At 35.5% G+C, this 19,154-nt stretch overlaps 1 protein-coding gene across 1 annotated transcript in view; it reads left to right on the forward strand.

The window, feature by feature from the left end:
- CNKSR2 (connector enhancer of kinase suppressor of Ras 2) overlaps positions 1-19,154 on the forward strand; it is a gene marked incomplete at its 5' end in the record, with an annotated part of 194,760 nt that overhangs the window by 37,923 nt on the left and 137,683 nt on the right. The window contains 2 exons of the mRNA XM_039222554.1: positions 8,879-8,998; positions 17,901-17,960. Of these exons, the coding sequence (XP_039078485.1) occupies positions 8,879-8,998; positions 17,901-17,960 (180 nt within the window). The remainder of the gene's footprint in view (positions 1-8,878; positions 8,999-17,900; positions 17,961-19,154) is intronic.

Genomic DNA, 19,154 nt, shown 5'->3' on the forward strand with positions numbered 1-19,154 from the left:
TGTCTTTTCTGGGACAAAAAGAAAATATGTGTATACACTAAAAGGAATGTGGCCATACATAAAAATTAAGATAATCTGTTTTTAATATGTCTTATTATGATCTGCATAGACAGTATGTACATCAGTATATTTATATGGGTATTCTTGCTAACATTACATTTGCTGATCACATTATGCATTATAAATTGCTTACACAGACTGACTCTGAGTGTACAATCCTTGTTCTCAAAGAATATTTGTTTTTGTTGAGGAGTCAAGTGAGACAAGAGTAATGTAGTAGAAAGAGCACCAATTTGAGAGTTAAAGAGATTTGGTGTCCTGACCTCATTCTGGCACTTACTAGCTGTGAACAAACTAAATTAACCTTTCTCATTAATTTGGGGTATTGGAGTAAGGTGTAAATGCCATAATTCTTTGGTGATAATTCACAAAATCAGTAGAAAGTAGTGTGGTCACATGAAGTGATAAATTGAAGGGCTGTCTTCATCTGAGACCATTCTTTATGTGATCAAAGACATTATGGATGTTTTTGACACTATGGAGATTTTTAACTACAGTTACAGTCACTGTAAATAGAAACATTTCCTCATCAAGGTAATGGAATCAGTCTGGAGACAGAAATCAACCTATAACTTGAACAAAATAAGTTTAATCTAAATAATTATTAAGCTATCATAGAAAAGTACCTATATAGATATAAAGAGACTATAAAGCATTCCCTAGGATGAAGGGGGGTGGTATATACAATGAAGGAGAGCTTATAGACAGACACCCTCCTATAGGATGAGGCAGATCAGTACTCATTGGAGCCAGAGGGTTGCAGCTTCACTGGGTTGCCTAAGCCAGAGCTGGTCCACAGTTACCAGGCAAACAACAACTTGCCAGGATATAGGCAACTGGTGCTGGTGGGAGGCTCATAGAAAGAGTGGAGTGCTGCTGTGGGTATGAGGCTGAGAGGGCCCCATGATGGTGGTCACTAAGCCCAGGCTGAGACTTTGAGTTCACTGAGGGACTGCATGATCATGGCACCACTGGGTGTAGTCACACACATCCATCATTGATGGTCCATGCCGCAGGAACAAGACCAAGCAAAAATGCAGCACAAGGGCACCTGAAACAGATGCCTCCTTCCCCTTGTCATATTTCTTTAGAGCCCTCTGCTGATAAACACTTAACACAGTGCTTGGTATAAACCAGAAATTCTTGGAGAGTCCCAACCATTATTACAGAGCAAGCACTGAAGGGTGAATCTGGAGCTGAGAGCCAGTAAATTCATAATTGACACAGTGCAATTAGTTCTTTCCTCCCAAAAAAACCACATATGTCAATTTTGAATTTCTCAACTGTAAGTGAAGACATTACCCCCAGGTCTCTGCTATTTTTCTATACTTGCCCATAAACACACACACACACACACACACACACACACACACACACACAGAGTGCCTGGATTTTCCAGAAGTTCATTTGATTATAATGAACTGCTTCAGTCTTGCTATTTGACTCTAAACTAAAAGAGCATCCTCTTCCTAATAACCCACATCTTAGTTGAGTCACTGGTATGTCCAGACCCTTCTTAATTTTGAGCCTGGAAATTTTCACACTAATGAGTGTTCTCTCAGCTATCCGGGAGTCTGCTGCATGCCTGTCTGGCTCTATTTCTTGCCCCTGACAGAGCAGGCAAATATAATGGATATTTTCCTAGATTAAATACTGGTTTCCAGCTGACTGTTTTCTTAGCAGAAACCAGAGGAGAGTGGAGCAGCTTGTCTCAACTTTAATTCATACCAGGAAGCTTCAGGGATGCGGTTGGAAGTTGGAAGTGTCATGGGTCCATTTCTTGCTCATCAGAGCAGGTACACATTTGGAACTGATGTTCTCTCACTGGTACTGACCTCATCATTTGTAGTCTCATCATTCATTGATGATGGTTGTTTTAAACTGTTATTGCCTCTGTTCCATTATCAGAAACACAAGTACAGCGTGCTTAATGTCAGTGATGTCAAGGACAAAGCCAAATAGATTACCTGAAACACCAGGTTGTGAAATCTTTGAATGTAATAGTTGGCATTTGAATCATTAGCAGATACTCAGTGATTGTTGAATGAATGAATGGCATTATGAAGGGTGGTGGTGGTTTCTTTTCATTCTGTTAGTTGTTTTGTTGTGTTTTTCTCCCCACTATCAGAATTTGAAACCTAAAGGAATTAATTGTAGAGCTTTCTAGGCCTTGTTGAAACAAAGTTTCTGAATATGATTTTTACATTGGGTTAAAATTGAAATTTTATTCTTTTATATTAGATTTTAGGTTTAAAAAATTGTCTCTCCTTCAATTCTCTTTACACATATGAGCAAGAAATTCTTCCTGGGTTGGGGGATATTTATATAGAATAATGCTTTTAAATACCAATTTAAATCCTGTTAGTGTATTTTACTCTTTCAAAGTTACCTATGATTCTTACTCCTTGCATCTTATTAGGGAGCCATCATAATTAGAAGTACAAAATTGTTAGCTCAACAGAGATGTAGGAAGTACCAAGAAATTAAGAATACCATATTTCTGAATGAGGCTTATATCATTTAGAGTTCTCACTAAGAATAAATATATACTGTTTTGTAAAAACAAAACCTCTCTTGTTCACAAAATACAATGCTGATGTCATCCTAAAATGTCACAGGATTACATGATTTATAATACTGAATTATACTAATATATAAACCAAACAAAATAAAAACATGCTTTGTCCTCTAGACTATTTTAATTGAAATATCATTTATATTAATAACTTTTAGTGTGTATACACTATCAAAATAAAACTTTTGTTGGGGCATCTGGGTGGCTTAGTCAGTTAAGCATCTGACTGTTGATTTCAGCTCAGCTCATGATCTCATGGTTCCTGAAAGCAAGTCCCATGTTGGGTTCTGTGCTGACAGTGCAGAGCTTGCTTGGTATTCTTTTTTTCCCTCTCTCCCTGCTCTTCCCCTGCTCATGTTCTTCTGTGTCTTAAAATAAACAAACTTTATAAATAAATAATATAATAATAAATAAATAATAAATAAAATTTTTGTTAGTTTTCCATTTTATTGATAGTAAACCTGAATCATTTAAGCTATTCTTATATCGTAGCTTTTATATCGTTGTTGCCATCTTAAAATGCATATGCATCTGTTTGTTGTTTCCTTATTTTACCTTGGTTTCATATTCTTGTGTGTGTGTGTATATATATATATATAAAGTATATATAAAGTGTGAATATATAAATATATAAAGTAGAGATGTTCGTTTGTAAAATCTTTTTTGGAGGGGTGGGTGGGAAAATGTCTTGTTAAGCTTATGGGCCTGAAGTTCTTTCTTAATTGAAATGAATTTCTGATTTTTTAACCTAAAGGTAGTTCCATTTATTTCTTCTATTACACTCAGAATAACCGACCACAGTACTTCACTTATCTAGAAAAACATAAATAAAAATACTTTAAATAGCTCAATCATGTCTGAGTATGCTCTGATGCTAACTAACATAGGAAAGACTTCTTTCCTTTATCTTAGCTTTTCACTATTGTTTGTACTTGGAGTATTTTCTGTGTTCCCTTTAAAATATATAATTAGTGAAATTTCACATATTAATCTAAAATTTATTTGATAAATTCAGTGGTAATGAAATAATATCTGTTATTATTAGTTACTATATTAATGTAAGGGTGCTGTTTTTTTAATCTCCACAGTGACTAAAATGTTGCTTTTACAACTATATTAAAACCATTAATTTTATACAAAACCTGCTGTGCTCAGGTGTTTTTTTCCTTTTGAACTTTTAGATTTGAGTGAACCAGATATATGTGTTATAACAAAATCCAGAGGGTCAGATATAATACTCATTGCCATCTTATGTTTCCTTTTAGCTTTATTAAAGGCATATTATTTACTAGGCTTTAATTTTAGGTTCAAATTTTCTTGCTGTTTTTAGAACTAAAGAGAAATAGAATTAAAAATTCTTTGGTATGAATGTTGCAGAAATACCAGAAGAATCCCCTTAATACAAGTGGTTACCAAGTCATCTTCTTACTAGAATAGAGTTGTTCTTCTGCAGATAAGGCTTTTCATTTTCCCAGAGAGCTGTGTCTTTTACACTCTCAGATCTATTACTCCTTTATCTAAAGGGCATTCTAAATTGCAAGAATGTTTGCAGGATTGCCTTGTATTTTATTATACTCTGTGGTTTAAATGTACTGTATAGCATCCATTTAATACAGACATAAGATTTAAGCAATACAAAAAGAAATTGATCAAAAACAAGTTCCAACGTAGGGATTGAAATAAGAGATGGTACACATAATGATTAAGAATTCAAGTCCTTTTCTGCCAGGGCATTGCACCTTGATATGTTTAGCCTTGCTTTCTCCTCTGCTGGTATAATATCTACTTCAGGAAGTTGTTATAAGGATAAATGAGATAATGAATATGAAGTATAATTGACCCTTGAACAATGCACCAAACTGCTATGCAGTTAAAAATCCACATGTAACTTTTAGGGGGCACCTGGGTGGCTCGGTCGGTTAAGCGTCCAACTTCAGCTCAGGTCATGATCTTATGGTCTGTGGGTTTGAGCCCCACATCAGGCTCTGTGCTAACAGCTCATAGCCTGTAGCTTGCTTCAGATTCCGTGTCTCCCTCTCTCTGCCCCTCCCCTGCTCACGCTCTGTCATTCTTTCTCAAAAATAAAATAGACATTAAAAATTTTTTAATCCACATATAACTTTTGACTCCCTAAAACCTTAACTACTAAATAGCCTACTGTTGACCAGAAGCCTTACCTATAAGATAAATAGTTGATTAACATATATTTCATATGTGAGAAAAGAATATGTCATTAAGGAAATCCTAAGGAGGAAAGAATACATTTACAGGACTGTACTATAAAAATTCTGTGTATAAGTTGACCCACACAGTTCAAATCCATGTAGTTCAAAGGTCATCTACTTAGCATTGTGCCAGATATGCTATAGGTGCTCCATAATATTGATGTCCACTTATAATAATAGAAGATGTATTTTTCTTGCTATCTTATAATTTTATTTTTCTAGAAATTAGGTAGCAGTATATAATGCTATGTTTTAAAATGATAACAACAATCTATGAATGCATTATCCATACAAAGAACTTCTTGTACTTTGCCCTTTATTCTGAATTCTGTATCCCAAGTTTGTGGTTCAACAAGGAGCAATTGCTCAACAAACATGAAAATGATGATTGCTTACCATTGGCATTTAACACAATTATTCAAAATTTATGAAAAGAATACCAAGTATTGTTTTCATAAAAATAAAAAGATGATCACTTTATAAACTAATTAGCTAATTAGCTAACTGATAGCTACTTGGTTTTTATTCTTTTTTTAATATAGTTTATTGTCAGTTTGGTTTCCATATAACACCTAGTGCTCATCCCAACAAGTGCCCTCCTCCATGCCCATCACCCATTTCCCCTCTCCTTCACCCACTTGGATTTTATTCAGTAGGAAAACTTGTTGGATAAGTTAATCACTAAAAATATTTCTAAATTTTTATGTAGGTGATTTAGTAGTAGTTTATACCAAAGTAAACCTCAAATTGAATTTATTATCTTACCAAATGTCTTACCAAACATCTTTGCTCTTTACCCTACCCTCATATCCAAACAATGTATGTGCAAGTCAACTTACTCAGTAGTATCAAGTGCCTATATTTGTAACACAAAAGGAAAATAAAACCTACATGTTTTTCCAGCACAAAAAAAAATTTAATAAATAATTTTATAGAAGCTCAAAAATAAAATGATAACAACATAATACCTTATGATTTTACTGAATGAGCAAATTTACTTTTTACAAGAATGTGTCAAATAACTTCGCTGGAACTTTGCCTAGTACTTTTAATGTGGTTTCCTGCCGTGGCTTGATATATGATGCACTAATGAGTGTAGAATTAGCATATAAAGCCTGGCCGTTTTATACCTCTTCTAACTGGCTTATTAAGTTAAGTGCCAAATACTACAATATAAAGGTTCTAGTACATTATCTCTAAAACAGGCAGCAAGGTTCTAGTGGAGTTTCTTTTCTAAGTCTTTCTATTTTTTTTTTTTTTTCAAGATCTTTAATCTGTTAAGTCCTGATGGCTTTTCTGGTAAAGTCAGTGTTTTACTCATCTTTTGTATTCCAGCAGACCTTGCACATAGCAAGTATTTGGCAAACAAAATTACTCAAGAAGAGGAATCTGAGAAAATGATTTGCAACTTAATACGGTGGATTTAATTGGTATTTTCTTTTTTGTAAACGTGTCTACAGTCTAGTATTTCTGCCTTTCCTTCTTCTACCCTACTTCTAAGTGCTTCCAGTACCTGAATTGGAGAGCTATTGCTCATTACCAGTGTGTTGTATGAGGCCCTGAATGTTGTCATGCACACATGTTGAGCCATTTAAGTATGTCCATTACTTTCCTATTTATTTATGCATTGGACTTGTAAAATAATTCAATTTGTAGAAACTACAAAAGTTTCTTTTTAGTTTCCTGATTTAGTACTGATTTAGATTATATCTTCTTTAGATTATCATGTAATCCAAATATCCTATTTAGAAATGCTCAAGAATTAACAATATTATCACTCCCTTGAGATAAAGAAAAAATAAGAATGAAAATGTAACCACACATGGGAGGAAAGGAATAGCTAAAAGATTTAAATCTGCCCAAAAGTGTTTTCTTTCCTTTCAAACATAAGCAGTTTGAATTGCAGTCAGTTTTTATATGTTAAGTGCTGTCATTCTGTCCTTTCCCCCATGGCAGCTGATGAATATTTTCAAGAGGAATTAAAATACACACACACACACACATACACACACACACACACACAACTGAGTTTCCAGGATGTACTACAAACATGTGAGATCTAGCGCAAAATGAAAATATCAAGTGCCTTGTTCAAGAACAATGGAGAATTCCAAGACCTCAACAGCAGAGCTAAGTACAGACCCCTATGTAATTGCACAGGTCAAATGCTCATGTCAGGCCTGTAGAATTCCCAATTTCTGAGAAGTGGTCTCCCTCTTGGCACTATGCTTAGCAGCTTTTTAGGGTAAATACCTTTATTCTATCTGAGCATTGAGATGTGAACATCAGAGAAAGTAAAGAGATGTGAACTCTCCCATCATGACCATGCAGTGTGATCACTGGTCATTGTAAAATGGTCAACAAGGCCATGTAATGAAGAATAATGAGATAATTCATCCCATGAGTAAAGATTAAGCCTTCTGAGGTTAGAGAAAGCAACAGGGGAAAAAATAAGCATTTATTTAGTCTTTTTTGGATTGGAGTCATATTAGGCTCTTTCTTTATACCTTAACCTGATTTGCCATATACAGCAATTCTTATCACCCCATTTTCTACATGAAGAAATTGAGCCTCAAGGATATAAAATAACTTTCTCACAGTTATACAGCAAGTAACTGGCAGTGTGATGACTGCCCACATCTATCTTCATATCAAGCCCATGTTCCTTCCATGGATATTGGTGTATTGCCGGCTCATGTCTTGCTTTGAAGGCTGCTAGCTGTAATAAAAGTGCAGCCTTGAGAAGCAGATGCAAAAAGGAGTGCAATTACAAGGGAAATTTAGTTTGGCAGTTTGTTTGGTATGAGAAAGCTGAACCCAGCACAGACTGAGAGCCATGGGCCATGCACAGAATACAGCAAATAAAAAGAGAGTCATTATTACCTTAACCAGGCAGATGGAACGGTCTCCCTTACAAGTGAGTAATGCAGTGGTCACAGAACAAATATGTTGGAAATGGACAGAAAATGACACCTTGATTGCTGCAAAATAATAGCTCTTCCTACAATAAAGGCAAAATAATATAATAAAAATAATAATAATAATAAACCAAATGATGGACACCTGGTTTCAGTAAGCCCTGAAACCTCTCACTCAGTAAGTGCGAGTCTGAAGCATCTAAGGGCCAGCATATTTGAAGATAGTATACTCCAAGCATCATTCACTTATATTCCACTGTCATGATTTTACCATGTCTAATTCTAACTTATTTAAATCTGTTCTATAGCAGCATTGAATAGATTTATCCTAACCTAAAGTATTAGCTTTCTGTTCTCAGTCAAGCCACTCTACTAAGTGCTAAACCTCCTTTGCTCTTCAGTTTATTCAACTCATATTTATTGAGTATGTTATATGTTTTAAGATCTATCTACATGGTGTTGGGGGGTAAGGGAGGTAAGAAAGAGAAGTCAAAGATGAGTAGGACATGGTTCCTGCCTCAAGAGGGCTTCAGAATGAAATTATACAATTTTAGACTTCATAGAACGCTGACAAACCAGTATTGAAGAAGTGGCATACTTTGCCTGGAGGACATAGGCAATTTATAGAAAGGTAACCTTGAGCAGTAACGTATAGACAAATTAGGAGGAGTTCACTGAGCAGACTTGAACATTCATCTTCTTGGTCATTTACTGGATTGTTTTTAAACTTCTCTGATCATGATCATTGGTGGTTTTGGAATTATTGAGTTCAGTTACATCCAAAGGTTGTTATCAAGAAGTTCTCTGGTTATTAAGATTGTTTAGAAACAATCATTCGATTTTAGGTCTGATGAATCAAACAATAGAAACAAAACAAAACTATAACTTTCTTGTATTTTGATCTTTAGTTCTTGTATCCATAATTTAGAATATAAATGTGTGTTTGTTATGTTTTATTCAATTGAATACCTATTTTATGCAGATTTTATAGAAAAAAATGTCAACTGCTTCTGTTTCTTTTATTTTTTCTTATAAAAAGTAATAACAATAAGTGATTCACATGTTACATACAGCATGTGTTTATCCTAATTTTTTTTCAGTGTAAAACTCTTTCTGGAGTCTGTGACCACATCATATCCCTGTCATCAGATCCTCTGGTTTCACAGTCTGCCCACCTGGAAGTGATTCAGCTGGCAAACATCAAGCCAAGTGAAGGGCTGGTAAGAGCTACCATTATCAAAGCCACTATTCATCACCGGACAGCTAATGATATGGGCAAAGCAGCCTCCAAATATGGGAATCCATAAATTCTAACACACTTTGAATATTTTGGGTTTTTTTTTTTGGAGGTAAATTAAAATACTGGGAGTTTGTTGTGATAAGTTTATGAAGATAAATAAGAATGAAAAGGAATTTAAAATGGTGATTTCTAAATTTTCCTGTGATAAATTAGCTTTTATTATGTTCTTTCACCCCCTACCAAAGTTCCTTATGTTTAAAGGAAGTATACGAGTTTTATACAAAGAACCACAGTGTTACCTGCCCATGCAAATAGGTGTTTTGTTTGTTTTGCTTTGGTTTGTTCTGGTTTTAATAGGACTCTTTTCCCTTGGGTTTTATAAGCTAAACAAACCTGATATTCTTTATAACTCACGTCCATTCTTTCTTATAAGGGTGAGTAAGCAAGTAGATTTTGCCAAACTAGGCTGACATCTAGAGATGTATTTTTTATTATGTAATAATAAAGATAATCATCTTCAATATTTTGTTCATGTGATTAAAAATAGTATTGGTTCTAAATGTAACCCAAAGAGAGCTTTTTCTTTAATAGGCCTCTAGAAAGAAAGCATATAAAATTAATATTAATGAGAGACAAAAAATAAGAAACTGGCTAGAGAACGTCTTACCCACTACACAACTGTAAATTATTAGCTTGGTGTTACACTGTTTCCTCTTTCTCCCTGCAGATGAATTCTCCTAGGATATAATTACTGATATTTTAGAAAATAGAAATCTTGGAAATAATATAATTCAAATAATATGTTCTTAAAGATCTCAAAGCAAATTTAACTTTTTATGTGGCTTTTCTTTAATGCATAACAGTGATTTTTTTCACTGTGAAGCCATCTATTTGATAGAGTCACTTTTCTCCTGATATTTGGCAAATTAATTTTTGATAACTATAGTTTCTCATACTTTTGTAGCTTTTATCAGTGTTTTTCTAGGAAGATGGAAATCAGTATATCAGATAAAGCCAGCAAGTATACCATCATCATAGCCTATTAGTATAATATCTAATTTAATTACTTTTAAGAGCTTATTTTTAATATTTATAAACTTATTTGAAGTAATACTTATGATTTCAAATTCTTACTGTTCCTTTTGGCTATCTTTACACAGCCCAGTTTCATTTAAAGCATCTTTCAACCTATAGTATTAAAAATTTTCCTTTCTATATTTCCCTTTTTAGTAGTTATATTTAAGTTGATTTATTTATTTTGAATGAGAGAGAGAGAGCTGGGAAGGGGCAGAGAGAAAGAATTCCAAGCAGGCTCTGCACTGTCAGCACAAAGCCCGATGTAGGGCTCGAACTCACAAGCTGTGAGATCACGACCTGAGCTAAAATCAAGAGTTGGATGCTTAACCAACTAAGCCACCCTGGCACCTCATTTTTCAGTAGGTATGAAGAAAGGAAGCTCTCTCAGCATGATTTGTGGAGTGGGAAATTAGAAATTAGTATATATTATTTTAGACTAGGAATCAGGGCACCTAGTTACAAATCACTTACATAAAATATAGCCCTGAGTGTGATCTTGAGGAGGTAGAGAAGTAAATTTAACCTCCTTGGCCTTGCTATTTTCATGCATAGAATGTTGGGGGAAGGAAGGGAGGGTGGACTAGATCATCATTAAAGCTTCCTCTAGCTCTATGAGCCTGCAGTTCTAAGGACAGTATTTGGAGAAAAGAGCCTGATGTTTTTTCCCCACTAATTTCCACTGAAATCATGGGGGAAAGTAACCTTGTGAAGTGAGTCAACACAGTGCTAATTAATGGACGTTATGAAATCTTTTTTTTTTTAATTTTTAATGTTTATTCTTGAGAGAGCGAGAGAGCAGGGGAGGGTTAGAGAGAGAGGGAGACACAGACTCTGAAGCAGATTCCAGCGTCTTAGCTGTCAGCACAGAGCCCAATGTGGGGCTCAAACTCACTAACTGTGAGATCATGACCTGAGCCAAAGTTGAATGCTTAACCTACTGAGTCCCCCAGGTGCCCTAAAATCTTGATTTGTTTTAATGAAAGATATAGTCTTTTATTTTTTAAATTTGAAAGAGGTAGATACGGATCTGCTCTTTGGAACAGTCATAAACTTAAAATGCTAACAACCAGATTCAGTTAGTCTGAGAAAGAGCTGGAAGAGAAAAGACATGCGTGCTTACCATTTGCCAAGTATTTTCTCACAACTCTGTAGAGTAGGTACTTTATTTTCCAAATGAGAAAATGTAATCACAGATCTTCACCAATTTGCCCTGCATCGCATAGGTAATAGAGGCAGGGTTTAAGTCCAGGTGAATCTCAATGAAGTACGTGTTAACAAAACCTGTTCTATTATCCCACATTTAAAGTTGGAATTGCTAAAGGGAAGTGTGAGAGACTTAGGAGGGTGACTTTATTTTTTTAAAGTGGATTTATTTATTTTGAGAGCCAGGTGGTAGGGCAAGAGGAGCACCAGTGGGGGAGGGACACAGAGAGGGAGAGGGAGACACAAACCTTAAGATCATGACCTGAGCTGAAATCAAGAGTTAGAGTTGGATGTTTAACTAACTGAGCCACCCAGTTGCCCCTAGGAGGGTGACTTTAAAACTAGAACCACCTAGAGAAATCATTATTAAAGAATAATTGACAGTACTTCACTGGGAAAATATTTCCAAAGGAGGAAAAGAAAAACACAAAATAGTGAATATAAGTAAAAAGTTAGGTAAACACTATTTCTTGTGATTCGTATTAAAGAGATGCCTATATAGAAATTTTATATGATTTATTCAAAGTATCATTTTAAAAATCATTCACTGAAGTACCCGGGTGGCTCAGTCGGTTGGGTGTCTGACTTCAGCTCTGGTCATGAACTTGCGGTCATGGGTTTGAGCCCAGTGTCGGATTCTGTGCTGACAGCTCAGAGCCTGGAGCCCAGCCCTCTTTAATTCTGTGTCTCCCTCTCTCTCTGTCCCTCCCCTGCTCGTGTTCTCTCCCTGTCTCTCTCACTCAAAAATAAGTAAACATTAAAATTTTTTTTAATTAATTTTTAAAAAATCGTTCACCATTAAGCAAGTTTAGTCAGTCACATTTGAAATAAATAGATTTAAGAATTTTGGGGGGCACCTGGGTGGCTTAGTCGGTTAAGCGTCCGACTTTCACTTAGGTCATGATCTCGCGGTTCGTGGGTTCGAGCCCCGCGTCGGGCTCTGTGCTGACTGCCAGCTCAGAGCCTGGAGCCTGTTTCAGTCTGTGACTCCCTCTCTCTCTGACCCTCCCCTGCTCACGCTGTCTCTCTCTCTCTCTCTCTCTCCTAGAAATAAATAAAAATTAAAAAAATAAAAAAAAAAAAAAGAATTTTGGTAACATCTAGCTGGTGCTTAGCCATAAGAAATGTCTAAATGGTAAATAAAGGAAAGAAAATAGAAAGAGGCAGGAGAATACCAAGATTTAAGGAAGTTTAATTAGCTTAAAACATCTGCAGGGGCGCCTGGGTGGCCCATTCCGTTAAGCGTCTGACTTTGGCTCAGGTCATGATCTCACGGTTCGTGGGTTCGAGCCCCACATCGGGCTCTGTGCTGACAGCTAGCTCAGAGCCTGGAGCCTATTTCAGATTCTGTATTTCCCTCTCTCTCTGACCCTCCCCTGCTCATGCTTGCTCGCTCGCTCTCTCTCTCTCTCTCTCTCTCTCAAAAATAAATAAAACATTAAAAAAAAATCTGCAGAGGGTTTTCTGGCAGTTTCAAAACAGCATCTTTCATAGGCAAAAGGTAACTGCTTGGTTCTTCCACTGATAAACTGGATAAATTGTTCATCAACTTTCTACCTAATTAATAAAATCCCCTAGGATTTCTTAGTTTTGAGAGTCCCAAGCATTATACAGAGTGACAGGAAACGTACTTAGTTATGATTAAACATGAAACTAGCTTCTAAAATGTTTATAAACAACAGTGATTAGCAGAAAATTAAAGGAGAGAAAATGAGAGCTATTGGAACATATTGAGACTAGATCAGAACCAAGAGATGAGTTGAGTAGAGAAGAAGGGGCTTGGGGGACGTCCTTGGGGAAACCTCTTGGCCTCAGAGTATCCTTTTGCTATTAGACACTTGTATTACCCTCAAATATGCCCTACTCCATTGACTTGACTGTGAGGTTGCTTTGGCTCCCGCTGGTTGACATTTGGAGACTGAGTGAAGCAAATGTCACTTTGGCAAGCTAAGCAGGAGAGAGGGAACTGTTCAAGTCAGCTCCAGAATTTATTAATTGGTTGTTTTTTTAAAAAGAAGGAGAAGAAAGAAGGAAGAATGAAGGTTTTGATGAAATGAAAGACCAGATTTGTCTCTTTTCCAGAAATAGAGCCATTTGGATTACATGTCCTCCTGCTGTTTCACCCTTTCTAAGAGGTGAACAAGTGATCAGATGTATTTCTGTGGACTCTTCATTATTTGGAAGATGATTAATTTGAAACTCATCCAAGCAACTTGCTTCTTTTACTTTCTTTGGGCACCTGGCTTTTTTGGCCATTTTTCTCATTAATACTACCAAAGGGAAATAAAAAAATGATGAAGTAGTTTTGATTATTAAAAGCAATTACAACAAATGGCATATTAAGGTTTGAAATGAAAATATTGCATAAAACAATATCTTCCTTCTTTGTGGCAGTTTTAAACTGTGCCTTATTTCTGTCCTATTACTTCTATAAAGTTGCTAAAATTAAACTCTGTATACATAGCTAGTTCCTTCTTTATTTAAGCATTTAAAAAATATTTTAGGGGGCACTTGGGTGGCTCAGTCAATTAAGCTTCCAACGTCAGCTCAGGTCATGATCTCACAGTTCATGAGTTTGAGCTCCACATTTGGCTCTCAGCTGTCAGCATGGAGCCTGCTTCAGATCCTCTATCCCCATTTCTCTCGGCCTGTCCTCTATGTGCATTCTCTCTCTCTCTCAAAAATAAACATTAAAAAATAATTTAAAATGAAAAATATATATATATTTTTATCCTGCTGAAAAAATTAACTTTAATATGATCATATACCATTTAGTTATATATAAATAGTGATGGGCTCTTCCTCCTATTAAGAAAAGATACCTTCATTAGCTTATTATTGCCAGTTTTGAAGTTCCTAGTTTGTATAATAATTGCACAAAATTTTATTTCCAAAGGCACAGCTAGAGTATGTCCATGAATTTTTATTTTCTCCATGACTGTACTGCCTTTTCTAAACATTTATCTTAGGATATTAGATTTCTCTATGACCTAACCACTAATGAAACTATTCAGAGCTCTTGTCAGACACCTTAATTCATAATCAGTAATATACAATATTTAAAGAAGTATAGAAACATAGTCAACTTCTGCTTACCATTTTCAGAAAAGACAGATGAATAAAATAAGTTTGTAAAATATCAAACCCAGTTACTCTTTATAACCACATTGCACATAGTACAGGTGTAAGAAGAGGTCTTACATCTTTAGAATACATGTTAAACAGTTAATGTTGACTTTAATATCTACAGTTGCCGAATATGTTATAATAAGAAAAGTGAAGGTGCACAACTATCCTGTTAATAAATCAATAAATCAGGAGCCTAGTGGTTGAGAATGTCATCTGGAGTCACACTACCTAGGCTTGAAACGTGGCTTCACCACCTTGGACAGACTCCATAGCTTCTCTGTACCTCAGTTTCCTTATCTCTAAAACAGAAATAATGATAGTTTATACCACATAGACTATCGTGAAATAGAAAACACTTAAAACAGTCTCTGGCACATGCTAACAAGTAGATATTCGCGATGATGGTGATAGAGAATGATTAATGATGACTATTGTATGTCCAAGTAATATATATTGTTTCCTTCACTATCTTTTCCCACTTTATTCCCTCATAACCCTTCTATGTAAAAAACTAAAACAAATTTTAGTGCTTAGCGCTTACATATAGACTTTAGGTCCTTTATTAATCTGATGTAAATGTGTTAATTCCTAGAGAAAAATGATGGCAAGGATCTTGTCCTCTTTTAAGTTCTATAATAGCACCATTAGATTTACCTTCCCATAAATAATGAGATAAATAGTAACTTAAAAAGTAAGTAAGGTATACACTTGTCACCAGTGTAAGGTTGAATATTACCATATGTCATAGGCAGCAACTACTAGCCAATTTCTTAATTAATTTCTATATGCACTTCTGTTGAGGTTAGTTATTTATTTTAGATGAAGTAATGAACTTTCATTTAAGAAACTAGATTTCGTAGATAAATATATACCTTTTAAATTATATTCATTTTGTTTCACATTAGTGATCCAGGCTCAGCCATTTTTGGAACAGATACCAACATTTTATTATTTTTTTGTAAATGTTTAGTATTCATTTTTAGGAGAGAGAGACAGAGTATGAGCAGAGGAGGGGCAGAGAAAGAGGGAGATACAGAATCTGAAGCAGGCTCCAGGCTCTGAGCTGCCAGCACAGAGCCCCATGCGGGGCTTGAACCCACAGACTGTGAGATCATGAACAGAGAAAAAGTCAAAAACTTAAAAAACTGAGCCACCCAGGTGCCCCTATTATTTATTTTTTAATGTTTATTTCTTTTTGAGAGAGAGAGAGACAAACTGCGAGCAGAGGAGGGGCAGAGAGAGAGGGAGACACAGAATCCGAAGCAGGCTCCAGGCTCTGAGCTGTCAGCATAGATGAGGGGCTCAAACTCCCAAACCACGAGATCATGACCTGGGCTGAAGTTGGATACATAACTTACTGACTGAGCCATCTAGGTGCCCCTCAACATTTTAGACAGAAGACATCACTGAAATGACTTCCAAATTCAAACCTACTCAGTTTTTTTTAATGTTTAATTATTTATTTTGAGAGAGAGAGAGAAACAGAGAGAGACAGAGACAGCGAGCATGGGGGAGAGGGAGAGAGAGAATCTCAAACAGGCTCCCCACTGTCAGTGCAGAGCCCAACATGGGGCTCAGTCTCACAAATTGTGATATCATGACCTGAGCCAAAATCAAGACTCAGACACCTAACCAACTGAGCTACCCAGGCACCCCCAAACCTATCCAGTTTTCAATGGTACTATCCTATGAACTTTTCTGCTTGTTTTTATTTCTTACTTATTTTCAATGGAAATACATGTACATGCAGTTATCTAAATATATAATTAACCTAAAGGTATGAGAAATTAACATTATAGTAGCTGTCTACATAAGTCCTAAAATAAATGATTTTATGAAATGATATTGTTGGTTATTGTCCACTATATTTTTTACTTCAAGTTCATTAAAATTCATATTTTTTTTTAATTTTTGAAATCAATATTTTGAAATGCAAAGCACTTGTATAAGTAAAACTGTAGGTAATTATTTTCCCAAAGAGAAAAGTAACAGAATCTTCCTTAGAGAGGATAAAAGGCATTCACTGATTATCCTTTTTATTTGCTTAAATAAAAATATTTTAATATTTAATTTTAAGTTTATTTCTTTTGAGAGGGAGAGCAGGGGAGGAGCAGAGAGAGAGAGAGAGAAAGGGAGAGAATCCCAAGCAGGCTCTGCACCATCAGCACGGAGCTGGACATAGGTAGGGCTTAAACCCACAAACCCACGATCATGACCTGAGCCAAAACCAAGAGGTGGGCATTTAACTGACTGAGCCACCCGGGCGCCCCTATTTATAATGTGAATATTTTCTTGTGATATTTTTCCCTTCAAGTTCTATCACTATCCATAATTTAAAGTTTTTATTTGCTCTTATGGTTTATACAGTTTCAGGATACCTAGATAATCTTTAAACTGTAATAGAGCATTTAATTTTCAATTTTTTTTTGAGAGAGAGAAGGTGAGAGAGAGTGTGTGCAAGTGAGGGGAAGGGCAGAGAGAGAGGAGAGAATTCCAAGCAGGCTCCACATGGGGCTCTATCCTACCAACTGTAAGGCCATGACCCAAGCCAAAATCAAGAGTTTGACACTTAACTAATTGAGCTACCCAAGCACCCCTAAAATGGCCTCATTTAAATGGAAAATGGAAGATTGCCTTGGTGGCTCATTCGCTTAAAGCGTCCGACTTCGGCTCTTGATCTCGTCGTTCATGAGTTCAAGCCCCACATTGGGCCATCGGGCTCTGTGCTGACAACTCAGATTTTGTGCCTCCCTTTCTCTCTGTTCCTCCCCAGCTCATGCTCTGTCTCTCTCTGTCTCAAATATAAATAAACATTAAAAAAAATTTTAATGGAAAATTAAATCTCACCCTCTTTATTAGGAAGAAGACTTGCCACACATTACCTCTTAATTATTGATATAGAAGTGTTTGGATATAATTGTTAAATTTCATCAATAAAAATAAAGGCAGGAAATACAGGAAACCACAAAAGAGCTGGAGAAAAAAAGTTTACATTAAGAGTATTCTATTACTTTTCTGTCTCTAGTTAGTTGAAGTTGCCCTGTAGAAACCTACTTTTTATTGTGTAATGTGTTTCAAGTACAATAAGCTAATAACCAGTACTTGAATTTCCCATTATAACTTTTGTTTTGCTACAGAACAAATAGTAAGAATCATTGGGGGAGTGAAGTGCGTTCTTTATTCAGGATATTGAATTACCATGCTGCATTTTATAAGTTTCATAGGAAATTTACTTATCAAGTAGTTATTTGATTAAACTGAATACAGACTTTTTCAGGCAAACTTTAGAAACCAGAACGTTCAGTCAGGAATTTTTTACTAGTTTAAAGACATCATTATTGAATAGGGATTCATGGAGCATGTAGCAATTTTGATAGGATAAGTTTTTTTTTTCTAAGTGCGGTTATAATATACATGAATGTTCCAATATTCCAGTCACTTCACTTCTTTTTCTGATGCTGTCTTTTTTCTAGGGTATGTATATTAAATCAACATATGATGGGCTCCATGTAATTACTGGAACTACAGAAAATGTAAGTATTGTAACATTTCAGATTTTGGGGTGTGTGTGTCTTTATTGTTAAACAACTTATCACACATAATTGAGGCTGGTCTGAGGACATGAATACATTAGGAGAAAAAACTAAAAAGGACACACTGGGTTAGTAAGTGCTGGTTTGGGGAGAACTTCAGTCATTTAGTTTAGAATAACTGGTTACTTAGAGTAAATCAGATGTTTTCTGTTCACAGCCAGATGTTTGCCTTTGTTAAGTATTTTCTGGTTTATGACAAGTTATTGTGACATCTAAAAGAATCCACTTCCATCTGTCAAATAGTTTAGTTATATTAAATTTATATAAGAAAGAAACATCAGATAATTCAGGCTTTCTGAATACTGCATTGTAATTCAGCTTACTTCAGTGGAGAGGGAGCATGGTATAGCTTACCAGTTTTCACAGTGAGGTCCCTCTCTGGATCAGTAGCATCACCTTCCCTTGGCAACTTGTTAGAGATACACATTCTCACAACCTACCGTAGAACTACTGAATCGGAAATTCTGGAGACTACCCCATTTTTTATTTAAAAAGTTGTTTTAACAGGATTCTGAGACATGCTCAAATTTGAGAACCTCTGCAAGCCACGAGTCAGAGTCCCTAGACCTAAGTTCTACAATTAGTTCTGCATCTTAATGGCAGTGTAATTTTTGGCAAGTCACTTACTCTATCATTGCTTTAGTTTCTTCAACTGTATATTGGAAATATTATCTGCACAACATACCTCACTAAGTTGGTATGAAAATCATATAAGCTAATAAATGTCTAAGGTTATGCTATAAAGAGTTACAGAAATGTGAAATGATCGTGTTGAGCCTGAACACTACCAGTATAATAGATTTGAATAGTGTAATAAATCATTATTCCCATATTTGATTGTCCTAGATTTCCATCTTACTCTTAAGTAGGTACTGAGCTGTGAATTTGTTTTTCTTTTAGATAGAAATTCTGACTAATTGCATATTTATGCTGTGTTTCTTCAAAGACTGAGGTGGAGTTAGTTAATCTCAAATTATTACAGATCTCAATATCTTACCAGCATTTCTTTCTTTAAAAAAGAACATTCTCTTCATCTAATTCACTTTTTACTTTAATCACTTACTGGTTTTTTTTCTACTCCTTTTTCTTGGTTTCTTGACAGTATTGAAATACATTATATACATTGCAGTCAGA

The sequence above is a fragment of the Hyaena hyaena genome, unplaced genomic scaffold (genome assembly GCF_003009895.1).
Source record: "Hyaena hyaena isolate Hyena2069 unplaced genomic scaffold, ASM300989v1 scaffold_1158, whole genome shotgun sequence".
Classification (NCBI taxonomy): domain Eukaryota; kingdom Metazoa; phylum Chordata; class Mammalia; order Carnivora; family Hyaenidae; genus Hyaena; species Hyaena hyaena.